At 47.6% G+C, this 13,226-nt stretch overlaps 1 protein-coding gene across 4 annotated transcripts in view; it reads right to left on the reverse strand.

Moving 5' to 3' along the window:
* The window catches only part of LOC118383521 (papilin-like), a 171,800-nt gene that overhangs the window by 95,290 nt on the left and 63,284 nt on the right, over positions 1 to 13,226 (reverse strand). For all 4 annotated transcript variants that reach the window (XM_052515517.1, XM_052515516.1, XM_052515518.1 and 1 more), the window contains exons 8-9: positions 11,413 to 11,493; positions 9,967 to 10,139 (exon numbers count right to left, since the gene is read on the reverse strand). In XM_052515517.1, the coding sequence (XP_052371477.1) occupies positions 9,967 to 10,139; positions 11,413 to 11,493 (254 nt within the window). The remainder of the gene's footprint in view (positions 1 to 9,966; positions 10,140 to 11,412; positions 11,494 to 13,226) is intronic.

Genomic DNA, 13,226 nt, shown 5'->3' on the forward strand with positions numbered 1-13,226 from the left:
TCCACTCTTCTGGGAAGGCTTTCCACTAGATGTTGGAACATTGCTGCTATAACAGCCTCCACTCTTCTGGGAAGGCTTTCCACTAGATGTTGGAACATTTCTGCTATAACAGCCTCCACTCTTCTGGGAAGGCTTTCCACTAGATGTTGGAACATTGCTGCTATAACAGCCTCCACTCTTCTGGGAAGGCTTTCCACTAGATGTTGGAACATTGCTGCTATAACAGCCTCCACTCTTCTGGGAAGGCTTTCCACTAGATGTTGGAACATTGCTGCTATAACAGCCTCCACTCTTCTGGGAAGGCTTTCCACTAGATGTTGGAACATTGCTGCTATAACAGCCTCCACTCTTCTGGGAAGGCTTTCCACTAGATGTTGGAACATTGCTGCTATAACAGCCTCCACTCTTCTGGGAAGGCTTTCCACTAGATGTTGGAACATTGCTGCTATAACAGCCTCCACTCTTCTGGGAAGGCTTTCCACTAGATGTTGGAACATTGCTGCTATAACAGCCTCCACTCTTCTGGGAAGGCTTTCCACTAGATGTTGGAACATTGCTGCTATAACAGCCTCCACTCTTCTGGGAAGGCTTTCCACTAGATGTTGGAACATTGCTGCAATAACAGCCTCCACTCTTCTGGGAAGGCTTTCCACTAGATGTTGGAACATTGCTGCTATAACAGCCTCCACTCTTCTGGGAAGGCTTTCCACTAGATGTTGGAACATTGCTGCTATAACAGCCTCCACTCTTCTGGGAAGGCTTTCCACTAGATGTTGGAACATTGCTGCTATAACAGCCTCCACTCTTCTGGGAAGGCTTTCCACTAGATGTTGGAACATTGCTGCTATAACAGCCTCCACTCTTCTGGGAAGGCTTTCCACTAGATGTTGGAACATTGCTGCTATAACAGCCTCCACTCTTCTGGGAAGGCTTTCCACTAGATGTTGGAACATTGCTGCTATAACAGCCTCCACTCTTCTGGGAAGGCTTTCCACTAGATGTTGGAACATTGCTGCAATAACAGCTTCCACTCTTCTGGGAAGGCTTTCCACTAGATGTTGGAACATTGCTGCTATAACAGCCTCCACTCTTCTGGGAAGGCTTTCCACTAGATGTTGGAACATTGCTGCTATAACAGCCTCCACTCTTCTGGGAAGGCTTTCCACTAGATGTTGGAACATTTCTGCTATAACAGCCTCCACTCTTCTGGGAAGGCTTTCCACTAGATGTTGGAACATTGCTGCTATAACAGCCTCCACTCTTCTGGGAAGGCTTTCCACTAGATGTTGGAACATTGCTGCTATAACAGCCTCCACTCTTCTGGGAAGGCTTTCCACTAGATGTTGGAACATTGCTGCTATAACAGCCTCCACTCTTCTGGGAAGGCTTTCCACTAGATGTTGGAACATTGCTGCTATAACAGCCTCCACTCTTCTGGGAAGGCTTTCCACTAGATGTTGGAACATTGCTGCTATAACAGCCTCCACTCTTCTGGGAAGGCTTTCCACTAGATGTTGGAACATTGCTGCTATAACAGCCTCCACTCTTCTGGGAAGGCTTTCCACTAGATGTTGGAACATTGCTGCTATAACAGCCTCCACTCTTCTGGGAAGGCTTTCCACTAGATGTTGGAACATTGCTGCTATAACAGCCTCCACTCTTCTGGGAAGGCTTTCCACTAGATGTTGGAACATTGCTGCTATAACAGCCTCCACTCTTCTGGGAAGGCTTTCCACTAGATGTTGGAACATTGCTGCTATAACAGCCTCCACTCTTCTGGGAAGGCTTTCCACTAGATGTTGGAACATTGCTGCTATAACAGCCTCCACTCTTCTGGGAAGGCTTTCCACTAGATGTTGGAACATTGCTGCTATAACAGCTTCCACTCTTCTGGGAAGGCTTTCCACTAGATGTTGGAACATTGCTACTATAACAGCCTCCACTCTTCTGGGAAGGCTTTCCACTAGATGTTGGAACATTGCTGCTATAACAGCCTCCACTCTTCTGGGAAGGCTTTCCACTAGATGTTGGAACATTGCTGCTATAACAGCCTCCACTCTTCTGGGAAGGCTTTCCACTAGATGTTGGAACATTGCTGCTATAACAGCCTCCACTCTTCTGGGAAGGCTTTCCACTAGATGTTGGAACATTGCTGCTATAACAGCCTCCACTCTTCTGGGAAGGCTTTCCACTAGATGTTGGAACATTGCTGCAATAACAGCCTCCACTCTTCTGGGAAGGCTTTCCACTAGATGTTGGAACATTGCTGCTATAACAGCCTCCACTCTTCTGGGAAGGCTTTCCACTAGATGTTGGAACATTGCTGCTATAACAGCCTCCACTCTTCTGGGAAGGCTTTCCACTAGATGTTGGAACATTGCTGCTATAACAGCCTCCACTCTTCTGGGAAGGCTTTCCACTATATGTTGGAACATTGCTGCTATAACAGCCTCCACTCTTCTGGGAAGGCTTTCCACTAGATGTTGGAACATTGCTGCTATAACAGCCTCCACTCTTCTGGGAAGGCTTTCCACTAGATGTTGGAACATTGCTGCTATAACAGCCTCCACTCTTCTGGGAAGGCTTTCCACTAGATGTTGGAACATTGCTGCTATAACAGCCTCCACTCTTCTGGGAAGGCTTTCCACTAGATGTTGGAACATTGCTGCTATAACAGCCTCCACTCTTCTGGGAAGGCTTTCCACTAGATGTTGGAACATTGCTGCTATAACAGCCTCCACTCTTCTGGGAAGGCTTTCCACTAGATGTTGGAACATTGCTGCTATAACAGCCTCCACTCTTCTGGGAAGGCTTTCCACTAGATGTTGGAACATTGCTGCTATAACAGCCTCCACTCTTCTGGGAAGGCTTTCCACTAGATGTTGGAACATTGCTGCTATAACAGCCTCCACTCTTCTGGGAAGGCTTTCCACTAGATGTTGGAACATTGCTGCTATAACAGCCTCCACTCTTCTGGGAAGGCTTTCCACTAGATGTTGGAACATTGCTGCAATAACAGCTTCCACTCTTCTGGGAAGGCTTTCCACTAGATGTTGGAACATTGCTGCTATAACAGCCTCCACTCTTCTGGGAAGGCTTTCCACTAGATGTTGGAACATTGCTGCTATAACAGCCTCCACTCTTCTGGGAAGGCTTTCCACTAGATGTTGGAACATTTCTGCTATAACAGCCTCCACTCTTCTGGGAAGGCTTTCCACTAGATGTTGGAACATTGCTGCTATAACAGCCTCCACTCTTCTGGGAAGGCTTTCCACTAGATGTTGGAACATTGCTGCTATAACAGCCTCCACTCTTCTGGGAAGGCTTTCCACTAGATGTTGGAACATTGCTGCTATAACAGCCTCCACTCTTCTGGGAAGGCTTTCCACTAGATGTTGGAACATTGCTGCTATAACAGCCTCCACTCTTCTGGGAAGGCTTTCCACTAGATGTTGGAACATTGCTGCTATAACAGCCTCCACTCTTCTGGGAAGGCTTTCCACTAGATGTTGGAACATTGCTGCTATAACAGCCTCCACTCTTCTGGGAAGGCTTTCCACTAGATGTTGGAACATTGCTGCTATAACAGCCTCCACTCTTCTGGGAAGGCTTTCCACTAGATGTTGGAACATTGCTGCTATAACAGCCTCCACTCTTCTGGGAAGGCTTTCCACTAGATGTTGGAACATTGCTGCAATAACAGCCTCCACTCTTCTGGGAAGGCTTTCCACTAGATGTTGGAACATTGCTGCTATAACAGCCTCCACTCTTCTGGGAAGGCTTTCCACTAGATGTTGGAACATTGCTGCTATAACAGCCTCCACTCTTCTGGGAAGGCTTTCCACTAGATGTTGGAACATTGCTGCTATAACAGCCTCCACTCTTCTGGGAAGGCTTTCCACTAGATGTTGGAACATTGCTGCTATAACAGCCTCCACTCTTCTGGGAAGGCTTTCCACTAGATGTTGGAACATTGCTGCTATAACAGCTTCCACTCTTCTGGGAAGGCTTTCCACTAGATGTTGGAACATTGCTGCTATAACAGCCTCCACTCTTCTGGGAAGGCTTTCCACTAGATGTTGGAACATTGCTGCCATAACAGCTTCCACTCTTCTGGGAAGGCTTTCCACTAGATGTTGGAACATTGCTGCTATAACAGCCTCCACTCTTCTGGGAAGGCTTTCCACTAGATGTTGGAACATTGCTGCTATAACAGCCTCCACTCTTCTGGGAAGGCTTTCCACTAGATGTTGGAACATTTCTGCTATAACAGCCTCCACTCTTCTGGGAAGGCTTTCCACTAGATGTTGGAACATTGCTGCTATAACAGCCTCCACTCTTCTGGGAAGGCTTTCCACTAGATGTTGGAACATTGCTGCTATAACAGCCTCCACTCTTCTGGGAAGGCTTTCCACTAGATGTTGGAACATTGCTGCTATAACAGCCTCCACTCTTCTGGGAAGGCTTTCCACTAGATGTTGGAACATTGCTGCTATAACAGCCTCCACTCTTCTGGGAAGGCTTTCCACTAGATGTTGGAACATTGCTGCTATAACAGCCTCCACTCTTCTGGGAAGGCTTTCCACTAGATGTTGGAACATTGCTGCTATAACAGCCTCCACTCTTCTGGGAAGGCTTTCCACTAGATGTTGGAACATTGCTGCTATAACAGCCTCCACTCTTCTGGGAAGGCTTTCCACTAGATGTTGGAACATTGCTGCTATAACAGCCTCCACTCTTCTGGGAAGGCTTTCCACTAGATGTTGGAACATTGCTGCAATAACAGCCTCCACTCTTCTGGGAAGGCTTTCCACTAGATGTTGGAACATTGCTGCTATAACAGCCTCCACTCTTCTGGGAAGGCTTTCCACTAGATGTTGGAACATTGCTGCTATAACAGCCTCCACTCTTCTGGGAAGGCTTTCCACTAGATGTTGGAACATTGCTGCTATAACAGCCTCCACTCTTCTGGGAAGGCTTTCCACTAGATGTTGGAACATTGCTGCTATAACAGCCTCCACTCTTCTGGGAAGGCTTTCCACTAGATGTTGGAACATTGCTGCTATAACAGCCTCCACTCTTCTGGGAAGGCTTTCCACTAGATGTTGGAACATTTCTGCTATAACAGCCTCCACTCTTCTGGGAAGGCTTTCCACTAGATGTTGGAACATTGCTGCTATAACAGCCTCCACTCTTCTGGGAAGGCTTTCCACTAGATGTTGGAACATTGCTGCTATAACAGCCTCCACTCTTCTGGGAAGGCTTTCCACTAGATGTTGGAACATTGCTGCTATAACAGCCTCCACTCTTCTGGGAAGGCTTTCCACTAGATGTTGGAACATTGCTGCTATAACAGCCTCCACTCTTCTGGGAAGGCTTTCCACTAGATGTTGGAACATTGCTGCTATAACAGCCTCCACTCTTCTGGGAAGGCTTTCCACTAGATGTTGGAACATTGCTGCTATAACAGCCTCCACTCTTCTGGGAAGGCTTTCCACTAGATGTTGGAACATTGCTGCTATAACAGCCTCCACTCTTCTGGGAAGGCTTTCCACTAGATGTTGGAACATTGCTGCTATAACAGCCTCCACTCTTCTGGGAAGGCTTTCCACTAGATGTTGGAACATTGCTGCAATAACAGCCTCCACTCTTCTGGGAAGGCTTTCCACTAGATGTTGGAACATTGCTGCTATAACAGCCTCCACTCTTCTGGGAAGGCTTTCCACTAGATGTTGGAACATTGCTGCTATAACAGCCTCCACTCTTCTGGGAAGGCTTTCCACTAGATGTTGGAACATTGCTGCTATAACAGCCTCCACTCTTCTGGGAAGGCTTTCCACTAGATGTTGGAACATTGCTGCTATAACAGCCTCCACTCTTCTGGGAAGGCTTTCCACTAGATGTTGGAACATTGCTGCTATAACAGCCTCCACTCTTCTGGGAAGGCTTTCCACTAGATGTTGGAACATTGCTGCTATAACAGCCTCCACTCTTCTGGGAAGGCTTTCCACTAGATGTTGGAACATTGCTGCAATAACAGCTTCCACTCTTCTGGGAAGGCTTTCCACTAGATGTTGGAACATTGCTGCTATAACAGCCTCCACTCTTCTGGGAAGGCTTTCCACTAGATGTTGGAACATTGCTGCTATAACAGCCTCCACTCTTCTGGGAAGGCTTTCCACTAGATGTTGGAACATTTCTGCTATAACAGCCTCCACTCTTCTGGGAAGGCTTTCCACTAGATGTTGGAACATTGCTGCTATAACAGCCTCCACTCTTCTGGGAAGGCTTTCCACTAGATGTTGGAACATTGCTGCTATAACAGCCTCCACTCTTCTGGGAAGGCTTTCCACTAGATGTTGGAACATTGCTGCTATAACAGCCTCCACTCTTCTGGGAAGGCTTTCCACTAGATGTTGGAACATTGCTGCTATAACAGCCTCCACTCTTCTGGGAAGGCTTTCCACTAGATGTTGGAACATTGCTGCTATAACAGCCTCCACTCTTCTGGGAAGGCTTTCCACTAGATGTTGGAACATTGCTGCTATAACAGCCTCCACTCTTCTGGGAAGGCTTTCCACTAGATGTTGGAACATTGCTGCTATAACAGCCTCCACTCTTCTGGGAAGGCTTTCCACTAGATGTTGGAACATTGCTGCTATAACAGCCTCCACTCTTCTGGGAAGGCTTTCCACTAGATGTTGGAACATTGCTGCAATAACAGCCTCCACTCTTCTGGGAAGGCTTTCCACTAGATGTTGGAACATTGCTGCTATAACAGCCTCCACTCTTCTGGGAAGGCTTTCCACTAGATGTTGGAACATTGCTGCTATAACAGCCTCCACTCTTCTGGGAAGGCTTTCCACTAGATGTTGGAACATTGCTGCTATAACAGCCTCCACTCTTCTGGGAAGGCTTTCCACTAGATGTTGGAACATTGCTGCTATAACAGCCTCCACTCTTCTGGGAAGGCTTTCCACTAGATGTTGGAACATTGCTGCTATAACAGCCTCCACTCTTCTGGGAAGGCTTTCCACTAGATGTTGGAACATTGCTGCTATAACAGCCTCCACTCTTCTGGGAAGGCTTTCCACTAGATGTTGGAACATTGCTGCTATAACAGCCTCCACTCTTCTGGGAAGGCTTTCCACTAGATGTTGGAACATTGCTGCTATAACAGCCTCCACTCTTCTGGGAAGGCTTTTCACTAGATGTTGGAACATTGCTGCAATAACAGCCTCCACTCTTCTGGGAAGGCTTTCCACTAGATGTTGGAACATTGCTGCTATAACAGCCTCCACTCTTCTGGGAAGGCTTTCCACTAGATGTTGGAACATTGCTGCTATAACAGCCTCCACTCTTCTGGGAAGGCTTTCCACTAGATGTTGGAACATTGCTGCTATAACAGCCTCCACTCTTCTGGGAAGGCTTTCCACTAGATGTTGGAACATTGCTGCTATAACAGCCTCCACTCTTCTGGGAAGGCTTTCCACTAGATGTTGGAACATTGCTGCTATAACAGCCTCCACTCTTCTGGGAAGGCTTTTCACTAGATGTTGGAACATTGCTGCAATAACAGCCTCCACTCTTCTGGGAAGGCTTTCCACTAGATGTTGGAACATTGCTGCTATAACAGCCTCCACTCTTCTGGGAAGGCTTTCCACTAGATGTTGGAACATTGCTGCTATAACAGCCTCCACTCTTCTGGGAAGGCTTTCCACTAGATGTTGGAACATTGCTGCTATAACAGCCTCCACTCTTCTGGGAAGGCTTTCCACTAGATGTTGGAACATTGCTGCTATAACAGCCTCCACTCTTCTGGGAAGGCTTTCCACTAGATGTTGGAACATTGCTGCTATAACAGCCTCCACTCTTCTGGGAAGGCTTTCCACTAGATGTTGGAACATTGCTGCTATAACAGCCTCCACTCTTCTGAGAAGGCTTTCCACTAGATGTTGGAACATTGCTGCTATAACAGCCTCCACTCTTCTGGGAAGGCTTTCCACTAGATGTTGGAACATTGCTGCTATAACAGCCACCACTCTTCTGGCAAGGTTTTCCACTAGATGTTGGAACATTGCTGCTATAACAGCCTACACTCTTCTGGGAAGGTTTTCCACTAGATGTTGAAACATTGCTGCGGGAACTTGCTTCCATTCAGCAACAAGAGCATTAGTGAGGTCGGGCACTGATGATGGGCTATTAGGCCTGGCTCGCAGTCAGCGTTCCAATTCATCCCAAAGGTTTCAATGGGGTTGAGGTCAGGGCTCTGTGGAGGCCAGTCAAGTTCTTCCACACCGATTTTGACAAACCATTTCTGTATGGATCTCGCTTTGTGCACAGGGGCATTGTCATGCTGAAACAGGAAAGGGCCTTCCCCAAACTGTTGCCACAAAGTTGGAAGCACAGAATCGTCTAGAATGTCATGGTATGCTTTAGCGTTAAGATTTCCCTTCACTAGAACTAAGGGGCCTGAACCATGAAAAAACAGCCCCAGACCATTATTCCTCCTCCACCAAACTTTACAGTTGGCACTATGCATTGGGGCAGGTAGCATTTTCCTGGCATCTGCCAAACCCAGATTCATCCGTCGGACTGCCAGATGGTGAAGCGTGATTCATCACTCCAGAGAACACGATTCCACTGCTTCATGGAAATCCATTTCACGAAACTCTCAATGAACAGTTATTGTGCTGAAGTTGCTCCCAGAGGCAGTTTAGAACTCGATAGTGAGGGTTGCAACCGAGGACACATGGTTTTTACGCGCTACGTGCTTCAGACCTCGGTGGTTCCGTTCTGTGAGCTTGTGTGGCCTACCACTTCACGGCTGAGCCGTTGTTGCTCCTAGACGTTTCCACTTCACAATAACACCACTTGTAGTTGACTGGGGGCAGCTCTAGCAGGGCTAGAAATTTGACATACTGACGTGTAACGATCCTATGACGGTGCCACGTTGAAAGTCACTGAACTCTTCAGTAAGGCCATTCTACTGCCAATGCTTGTCCATGGAGATTGCATGGCTGTGTGTCAGCAACGGGTGTGACTCAATTAGCCGAATACACTCATTTGAAGGGGTGTCCACATACTTTTGTATATATAGTGCAGTTGGGAGTCAGTTCCCAAATCTGTTGGAGCTTTCTTGGTCGTTGTTAGCAAGACAGCACAAACAGACTACATATCTGGGAGTCTGTTTCAACAATGGTATATGTGTAGTAGAAGTTCACCCTTTACTACCAAGGATTATACACACTTGTAAAAAAGGGTTCGTAAAGGTTTCTTCAACTTTCTCCATAGGAAAACCCTTTTGAGTTCCATGTAGAATCCTCTGTGGGAAGGGTTCTACCTGGAACCAAAAAGGGTTCTCCAAAGGGTTCTCCAAAGGGTTCTCCAAAGGGTTCTTAAAAGGGTTCTCCAAAGGGTTCTCCAAAGGGTTCTCTAAAGGGTTCTCTAAAGGGTTCTTCAAAGGGTTCTTCAAAGGGTTCTCCAAAGGGTTCTCTAAAGGGTTCTTCAAAGGGTTCTCTAAAGGGTTCTTCAAAGGGTTCTCTAAAGGGTTCTCCAAAGGGTTCTCCAAATGGTTCTCCTATGAGAACAGAACCTTTTCTTCTAAGAGTGTAGTACCAGATAACGTTTATTTTTCAATATTTTAGCTAAATGTAAATGTACTTAAGAAACATAAACCCAAATGTTTCAGGTCGATAACAGCTGATGTGTTCATCTCTATTGATTTATCATGTAGGCCTACAGTTGCGCCGTGTGTGTGTGTGTGTGTGTGTGTGCGTGCGTGTCTGTCTAGTTGCTATGTGTGAGCAACATGCATGTAAAACCCAAAGACACATTTCCCATTCCACAAGAATGGGACAATAAAGTTTTGAATCTGAATCTAAATCGGGCACCCTATTCTGTATATAGTGCGCGCTAAATAGGGAATAGGGTGTCGTTTTGGACGCTGGACCAGGTGTCTCTGACCTCTATAACCAGCGGCTCGGTGGTGGGTCCGCGGCCGATGATGGTCTCAGGAGTCATCTCTCCCTCTGCCCCTCTCTGGTAGTATAGCATGGTGCCTGCTACTGGAGTGACCCTGGAGAACTCAATCACCCAGTGGCCGTTCAGGTAGTACTCACCACGCAGGTTCTTAACGGCTGGTGGTAGACACAGTAGCCTTCGTTACAGACACAGTAGCCTTGGTTACAGTCACAGTCATTAAATATTCTCCTCGTACACAGTAGCCTTGGTTACAGTCACAGTCATGAAATAGAGTTCTCCTCGGACACAGTAGCCTTGGTTACAGACACAGTGGCCTTGGTTACAGACACAGTCATTAAATAGAGTTCTCCTCGTACACAGTAGCCTTGGTTACAGACACAGTAGCCTTGGTTACAGTCGCAGTCATTAAATAGAGTTCTCCTCGTACACAGTAGCCTTGGTTACAGACACAGTCATTAAATAGAGTTCTCCTCGTACACAGTAGCCTTGGTTACAGACACATTCATTAAATAGAGTTCTCCTCGTACACAGTAGCCTTGGTTACAGACACAGTCATTAAATAGAGTTCTCCTCGTACACAGTAGCCTTGGTTACAGACACATTCATTAAATAGAGTTCTCCTCGTACACAGTAGCCTTGGTTACAGACACAGTCATTAAATAGAGTTCTCCTCGTACACAGTAGCCTTGGTTACAGTCGCAGTCATTAAATAGAGTTCTCCTCGTACACAGTAGCCTTGGTTACAGTCGCAGTCATTAAATAGAGTTCTCCTCGTACACAGTAGCCTTGGTTACAGACACAGTCATTAAATAGAGTTCTCCTCGTACACAGTAGCCTTGGTTACAGTCACAGTCATTAAATAGAGTTATTCTCGGACACAGTAGCCTTGGTTACAGTCACAGTCATTAAATAGAGTTCTCCTCGTACACAGTAGCCTTGGTTACAGACACAGTCATTAAATAGAGTTCTCCTCGGACACAGTAGCCTTGGTTACAGTCACAGTCATTAAATAGAGTTCTCCTCGTACACAGTAGCCTTGGTTACAGTCACAGTCATTAAATAGAGTTCTCCTCGTACACAGTAGCCTTGGTTACAGTCACAGTCATTAAATAGAGTTATCCTCGGACACAGTAGCCTTGGTTACAGTCACAGTCATTAAATAGAGTTCTCCTCGTACACAGTAGCCTTGGTTACAGACACAGTCATTAAATAGAGTTCTCCTCGGACACAGTAGCCTTGGTTACAGTCACAGTCATTAAATAGAGTTCTCCTCTACATACTCATGTTGTCATGATAAGATTGAACTCTTGATCTTAAATGCCGCCTCACTGATCTTAATGACATTTAATGTACAGGACAGTTGATAGCTATATCGTCTGTCTAGCCTAACCATTAACCATCCAGTTGTCCAAGGAATGAAGTTCTCACCAAGGTAGTTACGAGTGGCAACAGTCTCTCCGATGCGGATGGAGGTGGCTCCCACAGGGATGATAAACATCTGGTTATAGCCTGGGAGGGAGGAGAACAGGAGAGATAGAACAGCTGGTTATAGCCTGGGAGGGAGGAGAACAGGAGAGATAGAACAGCTGGTTATAGCCTGGGAGGGAGGAGAACAGGAGAGATAGAACAGCTGGTTATAACCTGGGAGGGAGGAGAACAGGAGAGATAGAACAGCTGGTTATAACCTGGGAGGGAGGAGAACAGGAGAGATAGAACAGCTGGTTATAACCTGGGAGGGAGGAGAACAGGAGAGATAGAACAGCTGGTTATAGCCTAGGAGGGAGGAGAACAGGAGAGATAGAACAGCTGGTTATAACCTGGGAGGGAGGAGAACAGGACAGATAGAACAGCTGGTTATAGCCTGGGAGGGAGGAGAACAGGAGAGATAGAACAGCTGGTTATAGCCTGGGAGGGAGGAGAACAGGAGAGATAGAACAGCTGGTTATAACCTGGGAGGGAGGAGAACAGGATAGATAGAACAGCTGGTTATACCCTGGGAGAGAAGGGACACCTGGTTATACCCTGGGAGAGAGGGGACACCTGGTTATACCCTGGGAGAGAAGGGACACATGGTTATACCCTGGGAGAGAAGGGACACCTGGTTATACCCTGGGAGAGAAGGGACACCTGGTTATACCCTGGGAGAGAAGGAACACCTGGTTATACCCTGGGAGAGAGGGGACACCTGGTTATACCCTGGGAGAGAAGGGACACCTGGTTATACCCTGGGAGAGAGGGGACACCTGGTTATACCCTGGGAGAGAGGGAACACCTGGTTATACCCTGGGAGAGAGGGAACACCTGGTTATACCCTGGGAGAGAAGGGACACCTGGTTATACCCTGGGAGAGAGGGGACACCTGGTTATACCCTGGGAGAGAAGGGACACATGGTTATACCCTGGGAGAGAAGGGACACCTGGTTATACCCTGGGAGAGAAGGGACACCTGGTTATACCCTGGGAGAGAAGGGACACCTGGTTATACCCTGGGATAGAGGGGACACCTGGTTATACCCTGGGAGAGAGGGGACACCTGGTTATACCCTGGGAGAGAGGGGACACCTGGTTATACCCTGGGAGAGAGGGGACACCTGGTTATACCCTGGGAGAGAAGGGACACCTGGTTATACCCTGGGAGAGAGGGGACACCTGGTTATACCCTGGGAGAGAGGGGACACCTGGTTATACCCTGGGAGAGAGGGGACACCTGGTTATACCCTGGGAGAGATGGGACACCTGGTTATACCCTGGGAGAGAGGGGACACCTGGTTATACCCTGTGAGAGAGGGGACACCTGGTTATACCCTGGGAGAGAGGGAACACCTGGTTATACCCTGGGATAGAGGGGACACCTGGTTATACTCTGGGAGAGAGGGGACACCTGGTTATACCCTGGGAGAGAGGGGACACCTGGTTATACCCTGGGAGAGAGGGAACACCTGGTTATACCCTGGGAGAGAGGGGACACCTGGTTATACCCTGGGAGAGAGGGGACACCTGGTTATACCCTGGGAGAGAAGGGACACCTGGTTATACCCTGGGAGAGAGGGGACACCTGGTTATACCCTGGGAGAGAGGGGACACCTGGTTATACCCTGGGAGAGAAGGGACACCTGGTTATACCCTGGGAGAGAGGGGACACCTGGTTATACCCTGGGAGAGAGGGAACACCTGGTTATACCCTGGGAGAGAGGGGACACCTGGTTATACCCTGGGAGAGAAGGGACACCTGGTTATACCCT

This window comes from Oncorhynchus keta, unplaced genomic scaffold (assembly GCF_023373465.1).
Source record: "Oncorhynchus keta strain PuntledgeMale-10-30-2019 unplaced genomic scaffold, Oket_V2 Un_scaffold_28244_pilon_pilon, whole genome shotgun sequence".
Lineage (NCBI taxonomy): Eukaryota > Metazoa > Chordata > Actinopteri > Salmoniformes > Salmonidae > Oncorhynchus > Oncorhynchus keta.